Here is an 18,460-nt window from a genome sequence, read left to right as displayed (position 1 = left end):
ATTATTAGCCTATTATTTTTGTGACCTTTCCACAATATTGTGTTGCATTGTCAAAAAAAGTTTAAAAAAACCAAAGCAGTACATGATTGTACTAACGTTTGATATAGTATTTGCAGCAGTAGAGTGTGTGATGATGTGGCTATGTAGCCTTGTACATGTAGGTCGATGTAGCAGACTAGTACTAGTAGTAGTAGGGGCTAGGCTGCGCAAGGCCCGGCGCGTACTTGACTCTTGAGTGACTCGACTGAGTACCAGTACAGACAGATGCACTGGCTGGCTGTACTTGCCTGCAACTAATGCTGCATGCAGATTATTGTGTGACCATGGTGACAGAGCAGCCAGTGCACTTGTGTCGTGACTGGCCACCGCAAAGTGGACCATGTGTGGAGCAAAACCTACATCTTCACTCGACTTCAGATAAATGACACTGATGGCTGAATGGCGGAGTTGGCAGGGAACTTTTGCCGCCCCCACACAACAAGAACCCTGTCAAGATTAGCACAATGATAGCTCAGTTTTTACGCCACGTCAAGCAAGCGCTCCTCTATCCGTAGCGACTTGCTGCGCTTTCGCAATATTTTTTCTTCGGCGCAGCTACAGTCGGTACTCATTTTGTGCAATCAGCAATAGAAATCCCGTGTCGTCAACTATTTTGCCAAAACGGGTGTTTCATCTGTGGACGGTGATAGCGAGTGTTGTTTCTCCGTGTCAGCGCTCTCGGCTCGTCTGTTCACTCGGCAATTTCAGTGAGTGATGTTTATCCGTAGCGAATTCTATGTAGACAGCTGTAGTACCACGTAGCTAAATACATCTACCGTATAATTCTAATAGACGTGTCGCTCCATTTCAGTGTTGGGAGCACAATGGACAAACCCAGCAGCAACAGCAGTAGCAGCAAGACCAGCTTTCGGCGCTCACGGAAGAGCCAGAGAGTATCTAGGTCACCGGGCACGTCCCGTGCACCCTGGAACGATGTTGTAGCTGGTGTTGAACTCGAGAGGAAGATGGAAGAGGAGAGAATGAACCGCACACGTTCTCTGCTGGAGGTGAGTGAGTTCATCGGGCGACCGCTGCACCCAATAAAAAGAACAAAGCCCAATGACAGTAAAATAATGCAGTACACAGACAGACTAAACAGTAACAGCCTGAGGGATGCTCGTATGGCCCAGAGCTCAGCCAGTGCCCTCATGTGATTGCTACATCGTACAGTATGAATGAAAGAAGATTCGCTGGTTTTGTACGCCATGGCGACAGGATCAAATTCACATTTCTCATCTCATTGAATCCACTGCATGCCCGTCATCTCGGACATTGTGGCTCGATAGGGCGCTCGATACGAGTAGTTAGTGTGCATCTGGAGACACCGTGAGCAACATTGCTGCTAAGTCTTGACTAGATGTAAAGTACTGTTTCCAGCCGCATCTGAGCTAGGAATTGATCCAGCTGCTAAATGCGCAGCTGTTTGTGGAGAATCCCACATCATGCAACACAGGTCTTTACAGAGAGTAACGCAATGATTCAGGATACTTGCCGTGTGCAGCTGGCTATCAGGAATGGCATTGTCTGGCTGATTTACAGGTTCATACAGTGAAGACCAGATTTCAGACACTGGCGGCACTACTTTGCAAGTGTCCAGCTCATTGTTCATAGCAGTATGGGTGGCAATCTCCACGACGGCGAATTGATCCTAACACACATGGATATCATTGAGCAGCAGAGAGTTTGGATGGTAACAGTCTATCCATACTACTACTGCATCACCGTGTGTTTGACACATACTAAACTTTGAGAACGGGGCAGACTGTGGACATCTGCTAGATGCTTACCTTCCTGTTGTGCTGTAAACCCCTTGTAACTAGTGTGGCCATGATTGCACTGCAGGTGTTTATGCATGTGTGGCTTCATGCAGTGGCTTACAGAGTGAATGCACTGTCAGTGTGTGTGTATGAGTGCCTGCACATAATATGTGTGTGCGTGTGTGCGTGTGTGCGTGTGTGCGTGTGTGTGTGTGTGTGTGTGTGTGTGTGTGTGTGTGTGTGTGTGTGTGTGTGTTGCATATTGCCTTGTTCTCACAGTCCATCAACCATGCTGCAGCGTCGGCCGTATTACCCGATAAACAGGTGGGTCAAGTCTACACATAATTTTATCAGCCATAGCTGTGATAAGATCATGTGTGTGCAGGCAGTCGGCGTGCAATATTTCCCGTTGCATTCATTAGCTCAGTCCCATGGCAGCGTACTAAGACAAAGCATGACCGCAATAAAAGTAGAGAATCGATTATCCTAACCCTTTTGGGCAGACGCCATTCAGAAGACGTTCAGATAAGGAATATTCCGATAGTGAGAGAGTCACAGATATGCTTCCAGTATATCACTCATACACGCATCAGGGTTCTAGCCAAAGGGGGTAGGGGGGCGCAGCGCCCCCTACTCCGTTTGCGCGCCCCCCTGTGAAATAGTGCCGCCCCCCCCCCCCTACTCATTTTCCGATTTTTGTGTTTTTTTCACGCCATTCAACGAAAATACAGTCGATAGTCACTACTAGAGGGTTCATAAAGGCACATTTGTGAGGGGTGAAGTCGGGGGTTCGCCCCGTATGTTACATTTTGCATGGCAAGACAATTTTGGACAATGGAAAAATGGGTCATGGGGTAACTTTTTCCCATGCCCGCCCCCTGCTATATTGACCTGGCTAGAACGCTGACGCACGTGTGATAATATGTCACGAATCATTGAAAAAATGCGTACATGATCATGCTAGTTTTACTGTCCATTGACGACAGCACGTGTGAGCAGCACACACGGGATTGCTAGATCAGCAGACCACATGATTGTACAGGTGTGGATAGCCGATGCCGAGATAATCGATGCTCTACTGTATAGTGGTGTGGGCTGTTTCCTCAGCAAACCTAACTCAGCATTTAAAACACAAATTCAGTCATTTATTGTGCGGACTTCACTGGAATCTGCTCTTCCATAGCAATGTACCAGTTACCTACTGTGATAGTCTAGACCAGCATGCATGCAGATGCCGGCTGCACTGACTATTATGCGTGCATGCATGCACACCACACACAAGCACACACACACACACACACACACACACACACACACGCACGCATGCACGCACGCACACAAACACACACACACACACACACACACGCACATGTGCACACACACACATGAACACAAACACACACACGCGCACACAAACACACACACACACACAAACAAACACACACACACATAAACACACACTCACGTACACAAACACACACACACAGAGAAACACACACACACACGCATACACAAATACGAACACACGTGCGCTGTCAAAGGAACGAGCTATGCCCGCAGCTCAAATGTTTGTCTGCGGCATGATTGCTTTTCACTGATCTGGTGTTGCCTTGTTGCCCTGAGATCTTCTCATGCTCACTAAGGTTTTCAAAACTAGGGCCACACACAACGCATAATGAGGTTTAAGATATGAACCAGCGGTGCTTCGTAGCTATGGGAACTCAGTGCTGGAAACAATCCATTTCCTTTGTACATTCTGCCTGGCTCCCCATGATAGCCCCATATCACCTATCCACCATTCATCTAATGACGTTAGCGGGCATCTGCTTGGCAGACGCACCCCATTGCTCACGGCCAGCTGAGGTGTAGATAATTGAGTAGCACGTCCAATGTCGTTCATCACCGAATACGGTGGTGTTACTTACACAACAGTAACACAACATCCAGCAAGCAAACATGCTCAGGTAAACTTGCCCCTATGTGTTGTTAGACCAACCTCCTTTCTTTATCTTTGATCTGTAACAGGTCTCAGACAGAGAGAGGGCAGCTATCACCTGCCAAAAGTACGCAAGAGCAAAGCTGGCAAGAAAGGAGTTTGCTGCCCGCCTCTACGTGAGATTCATGGAGGTAAGAGAGCTGGTAGGACAACAGGTTGGCACAGTGCCCGTACATCGGCTATCACCGTGTTTTATCCTTGATAAAGATTGTCTAGCTGCTGTAAATTACGTTACAGAGCCGCTCACCTCGTTGCCTGTGGGCCATACCCATTGCTCTATTGGTCTTGTTTTCTTGCTTGGCCAGGAAGAAAAGGAGAGAGAGGAGAAGCAGCGACGACAAGTGGAAGAGGGAGAAGTGCTTTTAACCCTGTGAGTGGCGTGGTTTGCCCCATTTCTTTTTGCTTCTATTTTGACGCTGTATCCAAGCTGCAGCAATTGAATTTGTTGTGTGTTCTTCACTGGAAAATACGAGATTCAATCTGGCAGGGCAAATGTATTCAAGCGCATTGAATTCAGATTCACTTGAGTGCTGTATTTGTAAGAGTAGGGTTCACTGTGGGTGGGTTAAGTTAACCAAAGCGTGCCGGCTTTTCTCAGTCTGGCAATTACATACTGAACTGGGCACACGCAGATCCCGTTTTGCTTGGAACATGTGTTACAGCACTGTACTGGTCTGAGTTCCGATAGAAACTGACCTCTACTGGTGTGGACAGGTTTGAGTTGAAAAATAGCTGCGGGGGGGGGGGGGGGGGGTTGTAGATGGGGAAGAGTGTTCTGGTAGTGGCACCGGACAGTACACATGTGCAGGCTCATGTATGCCGTTCACAGAGTCGACGACGGAACCCGCATCTTTTCAGGGTACGTAGCTTAGCTGAAGTGCCCAGTTGGTGGCATCCCTGGGGCATTCCTTCTACAAAGAACTACAGTCAACTTCGCGTATAACGACACACGGCGGGGCATCAGAAAAGTGTCCTTATCTGCGAAGTGTCGTTATACCCGAAGTCTCATTGTATGTACTACGTTTGGATGGGACTTTTACTCTGGGCATGGATATTCTGTCGTTGTTCCCGAATTGTCGTTATATCCGCAGTCGTTATTAGCGAAGTTGACTGTATGACCCAAGTATAATTATGCTTTTAAAAGAAACAAGGAAATTAATTTAAAGAAGGGCTGAGGCTTCCTGCAGCTCATCTGTGACAAGAATTCGGGTGGACACACCCATTCCCATAGCGCTGCACATCACATCTGAACCAGTTCCGTTATTTTTACGTTTCGGCACTTGGCCATCGTCAGGTAATAACAATGAATACCGTGAAAGCCACACAAGAGCAGTATATACGCAGAGTGTAGCGCCAAAAAAGATGCGAATTATGTCACCTAGTATGCAGAAGAGGGGGGGGGGCAAAGAGAGAGAGAGAAAAGGCGCAACTAGCACATCACGGAGGAGAAACAGCAGAAGGTAGCGCGCATTGTGCTCTGTGAATGGCGTTACGCAGAGTGTAGCGCCAAAAAAAATTGTCTTGCTCCGCCCTCGTTCCTCCTCTATGTGTCAAGGCTGCAAATCCGCTACAACCGAAAAAGAGAGGTCGCCCAAAGGGGCCGTGTATCTCGTGTGTATCCGGGGGACAGGATGTATGTATGCAGAAGAATGTTTTATATCAGCTGAAGTGCAAAGAATGTCCGGAACAATATGTTGGTGAGACTGGCCGCTTTCTGGAAACTCGCCTGGAAGAACATAATGGTGAGGCAAGACGACAGGAACTCGACAAGCCATGGAGCCAACATTTTCGTACCACTCACCCTGGATGCAAGCTTAATTATGGGCAAAGTGCATTCTCTGCAGTTGGAGTAATAGGAAGAGAGCCTGATCGAGCCCGTCGCAAACTGCGCGAGGCGATTGAGATTCGTGATGCTAAGCTCCATGTGAACATAAGCAACAGATGGGATTTGTTGTGAATTTTCTAGCAGCTTCCCCTGCTGCTACTTCAATATCACTGAATAATTATAATATGAGGCGGGTCACTCAAATCCATTCTGTTCCTGATGCCTCGTCGCGTCCCTGGTGGTAACAGTTTGGCATGGAAGTTTAACCTCATAGTGTATTGACGCATGGGGCTCCGTGCTCCCCTCCTGTGATGTGCTAGAATTAACACCATAATTATTTGGCATGTACCCCCACTTCGTAGAGCGCAACGGCGCGCTCTTCTTCTCCGTGATGTGCACAGTTGCACCTTATCTCCCCCCTCTGTATAGAGGTGACATAACTCGCATCATTTTATTTTTTGGCGCTACACTCTGCGTAACGCCATTCACAGAGCACAATGCGCGCTACCTTCTGCTGCTTCTCCTCCGTGATGTGCTAGTTGCGCCTTTTCTCTCTCTCTCTCTGTCCCCCCCCCCCTCTTCTGCATACTAGGTGACATAATTCGCATCTTTTTTGGCGCTACACTCTGCGTATATACTGCTCTTGTGTGGCTTTCAAGGTATTCATTGTTATTACCTGACGATGGCCAAGTGCGGAAACTAGGGGTGAAACGGTTCCATGTTTTTCATGTTCGGGTACCCGAATGCCAGCATTGTTTCCCACGGTTCGGGTATCGGTTCCATGGACTCTTTTGTCCAGACCGACAAAATGCGTTCGCGACAATAATTATTATTTTTTAGAAAAAACAGTTTTACGAGCAAGAATGAGACATCGGATCGGAGAGTCCAAGTGCGAAGAAGATAATGACCAGAGGACTCTTTGGAAGAGTGGGGATCGTAAGGTAAGACATTAAAATCTTGAGTAGACTTGACGTGTACATGTATTTGTACAAGAACGAGATTTTTCGAGTTTCGGTTCGAAATTTGACGGAACGGGTACCCGATTCTTTTCAGCTGGCGGTTCCAAAACCGGTTCCTTACCCGAACCGTTTCACCCCTAGCGGAAACGCTGTAAAAATAATGGAACTGGTTCGGATGTGATGTGCAGCGCTATGGGAATGGGTGTGTCCACCCGAATTCTTTTCAAAGGAAATTAATATGGGTACAATCACTGAATTTGAAAATAAGTTTGTACTTAATTATGGGCTTTTACGGTAGAGTGTAAGTTCAGGTGAGAGACACCAGATTCATCCCTTTTATCTCACTTTCTGCCTTTGCTTGCGCACATGTGTTCAGGAGAAGAATGGAAACAGAGGTAGGAGATGCCAAGACTGTGAATGCTAACACACAGCGACGGAGAAACGATGCTGCCACCCGGTAAGTTCAATGATCGACATTCCCCTTCCACTGCCATGAACAATATACCATTAAATTTAATATTCAATACATTTGAATTTGATTCCCAAGCACTGACTCCTGTACTGTGCTGTGCTATAGCATTCAACGATGGTGGCGTAGACAACACAGCTATGACTACATGGATGATTACAGTGACCTTGAAGGCATTCGTCTCAACCCGTTCACGTCCATCATCCCCGTAACAACGGTCTCGGCGTTCAGTTCGACTGCGCAGCACGCCCACGCTGACGAGCCACCAGCGCCTGGCAGTGCAGCGGCAACTGTGGCACGAATCCACGAAGAGTACGCTCAGGACGACTGGGATCTGACACCGGTCAGGGATGTGGATTCACTGGCCATTGCTCAGTTAGAGGCACAGCTCCAGGCCATGACTGAAATGGAGGAAAAGATCACGGCACGCATTCCGGAAATTTCTGACGACGAAGCCAGCAGTGATGAATACGATGATGACTGTCATGATGACGATGAGGAGGGAGATACAGAGAACACTCCCAATGACTATAATGATGATGATGATCAGAATGATGAAGCCAGTGACGATGAGGACATAGAGGATGATGAGCGTGGCACTTTGGCATCAGCAGCGAAACAAACTGAAGGAAGGCAACACTCTGCTCTTCATTACCATCCTCGTTCATTCAGCCAGAAGAGTATGAGCATTGGAGACATTCATAATGCTTCATTTAGGAGCATGGCGCACACGGCTACTGCTGCAATTGCTTCCCCAGCAGACGCAAACTTGGATTCTTCCCAGGCTCATTGGCAGTCAGCCGGCAATTTGTATCACATTTGCTACGATTCCGGTGAATTGCGTCATCATCACAATCCTGACGAGTATGGTCGCTCAGGCTCGACGGAGAGCGCTGGGTCACTTTCCAGCCGCAAGTCACCGGATGGCTGCAGCAGTGGCCAGCCTACTCCAGTACACGAGACCAGTGCTCCAGCAAGGTCTGTAGACGACGCTTGTGAATCAAAGGTAATTAGACTGGGCCGGCAGGCGTGTGTTTGCACGAAAATGTGTGATATGAGCTGTTACCCAATGCTGTTATGCACTGGCACTAGAGACACGATGGTGGTCAAGGTGGATCGGGCCTTAGCTTTTGGTACTGACTACACTAGTGGCTAACTAGTACTTTGTTTGACGGGATATGTAACTATAGTGTTGCTGTGATAGCACTGGTCACAACATTGCATGGTGTCTGCATTTGCATTTTAAGCCCACTGTGTGCTGATCGATCAACCTGGACCAAAAGCAAGTTACCTTTTAAACCCTCAGTGCATGTCCAGGGAGGGTGAAAAATCAGGCCAGTTTGCCCATGCCGTTGTATACACAGCCGTCGTGCCTTGTATTTGAACAGTACGTCCAGTCGCATGAATACCCCTTTCAGGGAGTCAAATGGCTATGTAAGCTCAGGGCGCCAGTTATGCACTTTTTGGTCAGATTTCACCGAGCGAAACTGCGAGACTAATATCGATACACAATTTGAACATGCTGAAAGTCAGAAAACTCCTTGATTGTGTTTCTACGGATCATTTCACTGCTTTCTGACGTGTCTTGTTGTTCATGTCATATCTTGCAGGCTACAGGAAGTACCGCAATGCAACCCCCTGGAGGTGAAAGTGAAGTGCGAGGTGAAGCTGCCGGTGTTAGATCGATATCATCCACAGGATCTCTGCCATTGGAACGGCAATATGAGAGTGTTGTACTGAGCAGTAAGTGGGCACAGAGGCGACTCACGCAAGCAAATTTGGAGAAACTAAGTGACATCCAGCTGCGGTGCATTCTGAACGAATTCAAGCTTCTGGTCACAAGTAAGTGATATGTGGGCGATTGCGAGCACGGTTCTGTCTTCGGGCTGAGTAATGTTCATACCAAAAATCATTTTTGGTGGATGCGATCTGAGGCAACTATACGAGGCGCTGCGCCATACATTCAAAAATCGGCAAGACTCTCACCCTGTTTTTCTAGTTTATGAAATTGACTGCATAACTCTTGCCCTGGCTTCGCTAGGCAACTTCAGTATTGACAAGGCAAAGTGGTACCCTTGGCATGGCTTCATGATTAGAGCTGAGCTGTGTTCATGACCATACAGTCCAGTGTTCGTAGAGCTGGAGCTATGTAGCTCCGGAGCAGTTACCTCCAAACGAAAAGTTGAATTTCACTTGCCGGCATTGCTGCATTGCACGGTTTAGCCACTCGGAGGACTCTAGTGCTGTAATAGGCCTTCAGTATACTGCACAGTTGGTACTACCTGACATAAAGTTAGTAATGAGGACCTTCCATGTTGTTTTACAAACCAGGGCCGCCGGAACCGGTCTGGCTGGTCCGGCCATGGCCGGACCAATTTTCCCAGCTGGATAAAGGCACACTCGTCTGGGGTGAAGTCGGGGCACGTTGGGCGGCAAGACAATTTTGGAATGGAAAAAATCGGTCACTGGGTAGTAAAAAGTAATTGCCCCCCCCCCCCCCCCCCCACTACTCAGTTTCACCTCGCTAGAACCCTGCATTTAGTTTTGGGTATGTGATGGGCCTCAGATGTACTGCAAGTTCCTTACACTGTGACTGACTATACAACACATGTCTGTCCTTGTTACAACCATGTGTTCTAGTTTCATCGGATGAGCTAGTTCGGCAACTGGAGCTGCGTGATGATAGTGTCCTAAGAAGAGAGAAACTCCAAGAGGAAGCTGGGAACCTAACACAGTAAGATTGGAAGCAGTTCCATTGCACGGCCAGTGATGTCAAAGCACACTGATGCACTATAGAGAGTAGGGTGCTGATCAGTGGAATTCCATCTCTGCTGCTCCGATGCCTCTGGGCCATGTAGCTCTGCAGCCGAGCACACCAGCTTAGTTGACGCATCCATCATGCGATGCGCTGCGCAGGTCAAGAAAGAGTGGTCGTATATCAATGGCCAGCACTGTGCATAAAACAGTTGCATATATTCTGAGTAGCAACCCGATGGATTCTTTTCCACCATCATGCCAGCTCATGTTTTACTCAGTAATGCTTCAAACTAGCTAGTCGCTTTGCTGATGGTGTGCTGTGGTGACGTGTCGAGGTCTGGTCGGCTGGAGAGCACAGTTGTGGAGTGGTGATCGAGGGAAAAAAGAAGAAAAACTATTGAATATTCCATAGGACTTCAAAACTCCCCGCCACAAGTGCTCTCTTGCCAACTGCATTCAACACAACAAGCATAACACGTGACTGTATCTTTCTCTGTTTCGTTGCAGACAACAGAAGAAACGAACGGATGAAGAAAGAAGAGAGCTTCTCGCATTTGGCGCAGAAGTGAATAGAAAACTCAAGGATAAGGATCGCAAACGATTCCGTCTGTTTTCACGCAAATCCACATAGTCACAGTCAATGTACGAAAACGGTATTGGGATATTTCATCGGATCGATTCCAATTCCTGTAGTTGAGTCTGTAAGCGGATGGTGTTTCCAACGGCCATTCCCCCTTGCTATACTGTCCTGTATGGCGTATCCAGGATGCTCTGTCAGGTCGTTGTCACCAGAAGATAGTCTCAGATTGATAGTTTGTCTTCCGAACTTAAGCAACGCGTATCGACATGCTCAGCGAACCCGCCCGTGTCTCGTCCCAGCTGGTTTTCAGCTGAAAAAACTGAGTTTCTACCGATAGTGCTCACCTGGCACTACTTTCAACTGTATACCTTGAAACCTTACTGATAGAGAATGCATGCCGCCTCGCTGTGTTGAAGAGTGGGACTGTTCAGATATAGATTATAACCCTCCACGCAATCCAGTGTACGATTCTCCTATTATATCTTATATTGATTCTCATATCCTTACGGTCTATCAAATCTATCACCCCCGGTAATGAAGATATTAGACCTCTATGCATTATCTACCAATCTACCATCTACTAAAATACATGATGTACTTCTACTACACAAGAAGATGAATGTATCTTGCTATTTCAAACCTGGCGATCAGTCTACCAGTTTTGAACGAGGCCATGCATGTGATGTATGTGGTATTTCCAGAAGTTTCCTCTGGCTTTGTTGAAGTTGAAGGAGTTCTGTGCGTGAATAGGCAGAGTTCTAGTCAAAAGATGAACATGGAGGGTGGGGGTTCAATGGCGTAGCCTATGTCGTTCTTATTGTCATGTACTACAGGAAGAAGAACATGAAGAAGATGATTGTGTAGTCGTGGCATCACGTACATACCCTGGGTGCGTTCTTATATTCTCTAGCTTCTCGGAGAAGAAGAAGAAAAGAGAAGTCGAAGAAGCTGGTGTAATTCAAGAACAGGTCTCGAAGAATTCGAAGATATTTTGCACATGTGAAGCAATATGAAGAGCCAAAGGGGCAGCGAGCTTGAGTGCCACGAATGTTGTACGCATTGTGCGTATGCAAAAAGGGAAATGCGTACAATCGTGATCAACACCATCACATGCCTTTAGCTGTACTTCGCATGCGCTGATCCCAAACCGCGGGAATCTCCAAGTTTCAACCACCTCTGAAGATTGGAGAGCCTCCTAAAATTTGGAGAGGATTATATAAGAACAGCTCTCGAACTTTTCCAAAGTCTCCAACTTTTCCGAGAGGATTTAAGAACGCACCCCGTATTTCTCCGACTATCACGCGCTCGATTTTAGGTCGCACCCCCATTTTCAGGTCGGGCCAAATTGTTTCAATACATTCCGTAAGTAGGAAGTCATGCTCAATTATAAATCTCACCCCTGTCTTTGCTCTTGAAGTTTACGGAAATACGGTACAGGTAATGCTGTCCCTCCAGGAAATCGCGATTCCACGGATGCAACAAATTTCGCGATTTTGGCCCAAACCCGCGATTTCCCGCATTTTTGGTTGTTTTCTGCACTATATCTCACATGTTTCATGCACTTTTCACACAGTGCTTTCCATGATCCTGTAGGTTACTTGCACAGGATGACTCGTACTACTCCGGAGTAGATAAACGATGCAACAAATTTCGAGATTTGGCCCAAATCCGCAATTTTCTGCAAATAATTCCGCGAATTCCTGGCAAGTTCTGCATCATTCCGCACTTTTCTTCACATTTTTGTTGTTTTCTGCCGCAATTTCTTGCGCAAGTTTTCGAGAGTTTTTTCCGCAAATTCCCGCAGGGACAGGTAATGGGAGGTATGCATCTAAGATGGCCGTCACGTTTTGTAGGGCAAATTACCCCATACTTGGCAGGTACAACCCACTATAGTACATTTATGAGTATGACCTCACAAAGTTCATGACCTTTTAATGGGCGTTTTATATGCAGAGTTGGTATCAATGTGTGTATACGGTTGTAGTGGACTTGCCCCGCAAAACCTAATGACGGGAAATTGATGCATATGTCCCAGTACTCGTAAGTATGGACTACGAGTCGTACTGTAACCTATAAGACCAGATATTTTAACGTCAATTAAAGTTAACGTACTCCGGTGTTTTGCTGGTTAGCGAAATGAAACGCAAACGGATTCTGTCCGTCAAAACTGGCAAATGACTACATGTACCGTAAAGTACCGTTGATCCCCCCCCCCCCCCCCCCCCCCATGTCGCTTCCCAGCTGGGTTTTCGGCAGGGGGCAGGAATTAGATCAAGGCTGTCAAGTGCAGTACGATGTACAACAACGTGGAGGATCAGACTCGATGTGCTGAATTGTGCACATTTTCATCCTGGATTGGCACGTTTTGTGTACAGCAGTGCAAGCGTCGGTTCAACATCGTATTTCGTTGTATACGGCGAAATCGCTTCACAGGTGGAAAGTCAACAGGGGGCGGGAATTAGAGAGGGGGCGGATCAACGGTACTTTACGGTACATATCGTTTTGCACATAACGACTTCAAATGTTCTTCACCTCCCAACTGCAGGTAGGGCACAGAACCATCCCAATCTGGTAGATCGTAGTGCGCCATCCTGCAGGGCAGTAATTCAACTCAACTACAGTGATTTGCTACATGTACGATGAATTAGCTGCACAGCATAGTTTATAGCCAGTAGCGAGAGTAGAGTACCTAGCCAAAGAGTACGCTGTTACACTTGTCTGTTGAACCTGGATCCCTCAACCCCCTCCAACAGATGTTCCTAGCGTAACACAGCATATTCCTGCAGTACGCTGTACTCTACTGCAGTTCTGGGACTCTTACACAGAGCATACACACTGCACATGCTAACGCTATTCACATCCCCCATATCCATGCACAAACACCACCACCACCACCAACAGCAACATCAGCAGCAGTCCCAGTGAAAATTTGCACAACAGGGGGTTGCACAGACATTACTGAAGCAAAATATGTTGGCCAATATAGACAAAATTTGCATCCGAAATAACATGATGCATACAAAACAGCGATCACGACTTGGAGAGCACTGCCGTTACACTGACAGAAAGTGCTTCTACGTTTTGCAGATGGAAATTTGTAGAACATGACTGTGTTATGCCGTGCCATGCGGGCCAGCTACATGTAGCAGGGCACGTCTAGCTTAGCTACTACATTCCGGGCAAAGGCTAGGTGCCCGGCCTTAGCCCGGCGTTTCAATAAATAAAATACGAGGGGGAATAAGGGAAATGCTTGTGTCACTCACAATTCCTATTATAAATCTTGTGAATTTCATGGAAATTTTATGAATATGACTGTTGTAGGTTGAGTGGATTGTCAGCAAGATAGCAACGGGTACCGCAAACAAACAGGTACAGGCAGCGCACTAGCTCTATTTTCCCCGTATTCTTGTAGCCTGTTCATTGGCCATTGAAAGGCGAACATCATTAGAATCTGCCTTGGTATTGATACGATCTAGCTGGTCGTTCTGACGTTCCAGCTCATTACCCATGTCTAGTGCCATGTTTTTCAGGTTTCCCAACATGCTACTCACATCGCCAAGGTTCTTGTCCATTTCGTCCTCTCTTGCATCATTCAAAACTCGTTGAACCATCGGACCACCAGCGCCCCCTGCGCCCCGTGCACTGCCAGTTGGCTGCGCCGTCACCACACTGCTCTTGTTGTTGTTGTCTTTGCCGTACGCCATCTTGTGCAGGTCACCCTGAGTTCTTCCGAAATCGTTGCCACGATTACAACAGCATCGACACAAGCATAGACCACAGCATTTCTCCATTTGATTCAGGTCCTTTTCCGCAGCTTTCAAGTCGGCATCCATATTCTCCAAATTGCCTTCTATTTTGTCTAGTTGTTCTCCCTGATCATGAAGCGTCACCAAGGTCTGGGTACCAACCATTCCTGACTCCTCCACCATAGCTCTCATTCTCCGAGTCGCATCCACAGACTGATCGGTGAGATAGTCTGCTTTCTGGTTCATCGTTTCGATATCTGCTCTTGCTTTTTGCTCGTCCATGGTGCCTTTCGTGTCTCGTCACTCACTCCTATACACAATAATTTACACTCTATACTAGTAATCTACCAGATCAGTAACTGAAACACCTTCGTACGTGAACTGAACTAACTTCCTTTGACTTCTTCTTTTCGCTTTCACTGTTTCAGCAAGCAGATCAAAGCTGAAAGTTCATCCACAAGCCGTCATCGAAAAAATAATCACCGAAAATGAACATCGTGATTTTTTCCGGTGTTTGTTTTTGGTTCCGATCAGGGAGTCGTAAAATACGGGTATTTTACGACTCCCTGGTTCCGATCCGATCATGCATGCCGCGCCCAGGGCGCGGGGCCGCGGGGCCCGGGCAACCCTGAATCCGATCCGGATATCCGGGGTCGACTGTGGATGTGTGGTATCCGGTCAGTTGGGCGCCTGACATTTCGTCGCGAGACATTTCGAGGTAGTCATCGAATGACATATCGGGACTGTGCTGTTTCACAGCTTGATTTTTCCGCCATATTACCCATTCGGCGCGAGTACACTTTGACGAAGTAATTAGTTTTATCACTCCCTAAGTATTGACTCACATAGATGTTTGCCATACATAAGCAGTCAAATATTCCTGCATATTTCACTCCTTAGGGCTATATTGACTGCTTATATTTGAGTGCTTAGGGGTTGCGCAGTTGAACGGTGCCTAGTGCAGCATTGTCACTGCATGAGTAGGTGGTGGTGCAACGGTTGTGCAATCATAAAACCGGGATTCATGAGGGTATCGTTTTGGAATTTGAAATACGGACTGTTTGTCGTGATAAATCTAATATTGACTTCGTACTTGGTCAGTATAGGAAATAAAAACCTCGTAAAAGACCTCGGCTTCGCCTCGGTCTTTTACTCGGCTTTTATTTCCTATATTGACCTCGTACTCAGTCAATATTAGATACATATTTTCACCGCCGACCCTATCGCCGAGTTTCACTGAAAAACTGTACAGCTTTGGCTGCGAAACTTCGAGTCCTTTATCTTGGTGACTAAAATCATGGACGCTTATCCCGATTTCACTGGCCTAACTTTGCAAGGCAAACCCAAACCGTCATGGATCACCGGGATATGCCTACGTGCAAGACGAGCTGAGAGGAAGAAACGAGACTGTTTACTGGAGATGCGAAAGAGAGACGAGCTGTGCAGCAGAGGCCGCATCCTTGGTGGGGCCCCGGGGCCGGCTACATTATGATGCTACATACTGTAGATCAGCTCCGTGGTTTGGCATTCCCCGTTAAAGGGGAAGTATACCCTAAAATCAAATTTTCACCAGTTGTAGTCTTCTGGGTGCTGAGTCGAATGGTCTTGGTCCGAGGAAGCTGCGACGCTTCCTTCCTACTTGAATCCCAATCGAACCCGCGCACTTCCACCGAAACTGGGTGACTGCGCCCTACTAGATGGGGATTTGTATGCAAAATCTCACTAAAAGCGCCGTTTCGTTCTTATAAAAGCACGGATGACCGCGATTGGCCCATATGTTGTAGTCTTTTGGACGCTGAGTCGACTGGTTTTGGTCCGAAAAGGCTGCGATGCAGCGTTCCTCCTTTATTCCCAATCGAACATGGTTGAAGAAGCGGTCACGTGCTCCTGGGTGCCCAAATCACCTGGTCACCACGCCAGCAGGCGACAACTTTCACACCAAGGTTCAACTCGAGTTCAACTCGAGTGACAGGACTGCACCCAAAAAAGGTCAAACAGGCTAGTAAGTTGTACCCTGCAGGCACGGTGACCAGGTGACTGGTGTACGCAGGAGCACGTGACCGCTTGTTCAACCATGTTCGATTGGGAATAAAGGAGGAACGCTGCATCGCAGCCTTTTCGGACCAAAACCAGTCGACTCAGCGTCCAAAAGACTACAACATATGGGCCAATCGCGGTCATCCGTGCTTTTATAAGAACGAAACGGCGCTTTTAGTGAGATTTTGCATACAAATCCCCATCTAGTAGGGCGCAGTCACCCAGTTTCGGTGGAAGTGCGCGGGTTCGATTGGGATTCAAGTAGGAAGGAAGCGCCTCAGCTTCCTCGGACCAAGACCATTCGACTCAGCACCCCGAAGACTACAACTGGTGAAAATTTGATTTTAGGGTATACTTCCCCTTTAACAGTGGACAGGATGGCTTGTCTAAAATGTGTCATGAGAAAAAAAACATCGCATGTCACATGATCACAAGTAGTGGAGACAGTCCTAGCACAGTCACGGTGAAAGTCTGAAAGATGGGGTGGTGATACTCGCGGCACAATTTGTGAATGCTAGGGTTTCTCAGGTGCACCTATCACGCCATTAAGATGGGAGCTGGGGTGTAAATGTCGTAAAATCATCGCAATCAAGCATGCTGCTTGCGGGAGCTTGAAAGCCAGGCAACTGCCATCCAAAGGAGGTCCCATCCCGCAATACTCAGAGTCGTACAGTAGGTATCGGTTATAGCGTGGGTGTTTGAAAAACGACATTTGATTCTTATTGCCGATATTTCTTACACACGATAAATCACGTGTGACATATCATATGCACGTGTGACATATCATATGCGCGCACGTTTGGCATGTGGACACGTACACATGATACACACGGATCAATCAGACTCGCGGTCGTGCTAGGCGACTGCGGAGCAGCGGATATGAGAGAAGTCGGAAGAAAGAGTCCGACTGGACAGAAAAAGTGATTCTCCAATGCTCCCTTGGACACAACTCTCTTTTTGTGTTGAATATTATTGTATTGAGTATGCACAGAGCACAGATGCTATTACTGCAGGCGATACACTTTGCACTAATCTGGCATATTTTGCTACACAAAATCCATTCTTAGGGCCGATATATTCGACTATGCAATAATACTGCTTGTAAGAATAAATATACACATAAAATATGTGTTATGATTGTGAAAAATGAGTGTTCATTCTTGTAAGCAGTATATTCTTGTATACGACCACACTATAACCGATACGCACTGTATTTATTTTATGTTTGGCTCAGGGAGTTGTATAATACAACTCCCTGGTTGGGCTCCATGTCCCGGATCTTGACAACCCCAGGACCGGGCGGCCTGCTGGCTGCTGAGCATTTCACCGAATTGTTGTCTATGAGGCAGCTGGTGCCCGCAGCATTGTGAAAGTGTTATTCAATGATTCGTGTAAATGCACAGTAATTACAAGTAACAACCATACAAGAATAATCAAAAAAGCCAATTGGGGTGCTTTGGTTTCTTGTCGGAATTCACTCTTGAAAACGAGGCAGCTGGTACCAACATGACTCCAAGTGTTATACATGTGTAGTCGGGCCTTCACCCGAATTCTAACCACAACGTTGAAAACCCGATTGTGGGCAATGCCCCTGAAAAGGAAGGGTTAAAGCGCCGTCGATGTGCAGACCTGCAGTGTTTTTCGGCATCTCCAGGCCGTCAGGAGTGCTGAACAAACACACTGATGAAACTATACTTATAATTGACTCATTGTGGTGGTAAAGACAGACCTGGGAAATAGCTGTCCACACACGCTCTCTGAACTGCAAAGTAACAGTTACACTCTGGCCCAGAGATAGGCTTCTCACCACCATCATGCATCAAATCGTTCATGGCGCCTAGTCAGTCTATGCATGGCCTCCTTAGTACTACTTGTAAGTAGTTGTAGTACATCATACATGTAGTGGTATCTGGCAAAGCTGACCCGGCAGTGAGGCTTCAGAGTTCCAGCTGCGAATCCAGAATGATTCTCAGGCTCAGGCTTATGTACATGTACATTGAGAGGTTACTACTTCCAGGGCCTGACGGTGCAGCTGGGGAACACCAAAGGCACAAAATGGTGGCGATACAGAAACACAATATTATTATGCATAACTTGTGCCCCGTCGTTTTCCATGTTTCCATTTAATTTCTTCCGAGAATCTGTGATGTTAAGTAGCGGTGGATATGGGGCGCCGTGGGTTGCGGGGACTTCACTAATTTGGCCTGAAATAGACCAGTGTGACCGCTGCGTTGGTCAGCTGACCCTGTTTTGGTGTCAGAAACTGAGGGTATGCATGTGAGCAGAAATGGGCCA

The 18,460-nt window shown here is 47.1% G+C and overlaps 2 protein-coding genes across 2 annotated transcripts; one reads left to right on the top strand and one right to left on the bottom strand.

Moving 5' to 3' along the window:
* Nucleotides 1-553: 553 nt before the first annotated feature.
* LOC135808917 (uncharacterized) lies at nt 554-11,106 on the top strand. The gene is made up of 9 exons (XM_065322162.1): nt 554-1,046; nt 2,076-2,120; nt 3,822-3,923; nt 4,098-4,162; nt 6,953-7,033; nt 7,154-8,051; nt 8,656-8,887; nt 9,686-9,779; nt 10,310-11,106. The coding sequence occupies exons 1-9, from the start codon at nt 864-866 to the stop codon at nt 10,431-10,433; spliced, it is 1,824 nt and encodes a 607-aa protein (XP_065178234.1). The 5' UTR covers nt 554-863; the 3' UTR covers nt 10,434-11,106.
* A 2,083-nt stretch (nt 11,107-13,189) lies between these two features.
* LOC135810756 (synaptosomal-associated protein 25-like) lies at nt 13,190-14,581 on the bottom strand. The gene has a single exon (XM_065324218.1). It carries the CDS (start codon nt 14,408-14,410, stop codon nt 13,772-13,774), a length of 639 nt encoding a protein of 212 aa, XP_065180290.1. The 5' UTR covers nt 14,411-14,581; the 3' UTR covers nt 13,190-13,771.
* Between the last annotated feature and the right edge of the window lie 3,879 nt (nt 14,582-18,460).

Source organism: Sycon ciliatum, chromosome 2 (genome assembly GCF_964019385.1).
Source record: "Sycon ciliatum chromosome 2, ocSycCili1.1, whole genome shotgun sequence".
Taxonomy (NCBI): Eukaryota; Metazoa; Porifera; class Calcarea; order Leucosolenida; family Sycettidae; genus Sycon; species Sycon ciliatum.
The sequence above is the reverse complement of the archived record's forward strand: the minus strand, read 5'-3'. Positions and strand labels throughout refer to the sequence as shown.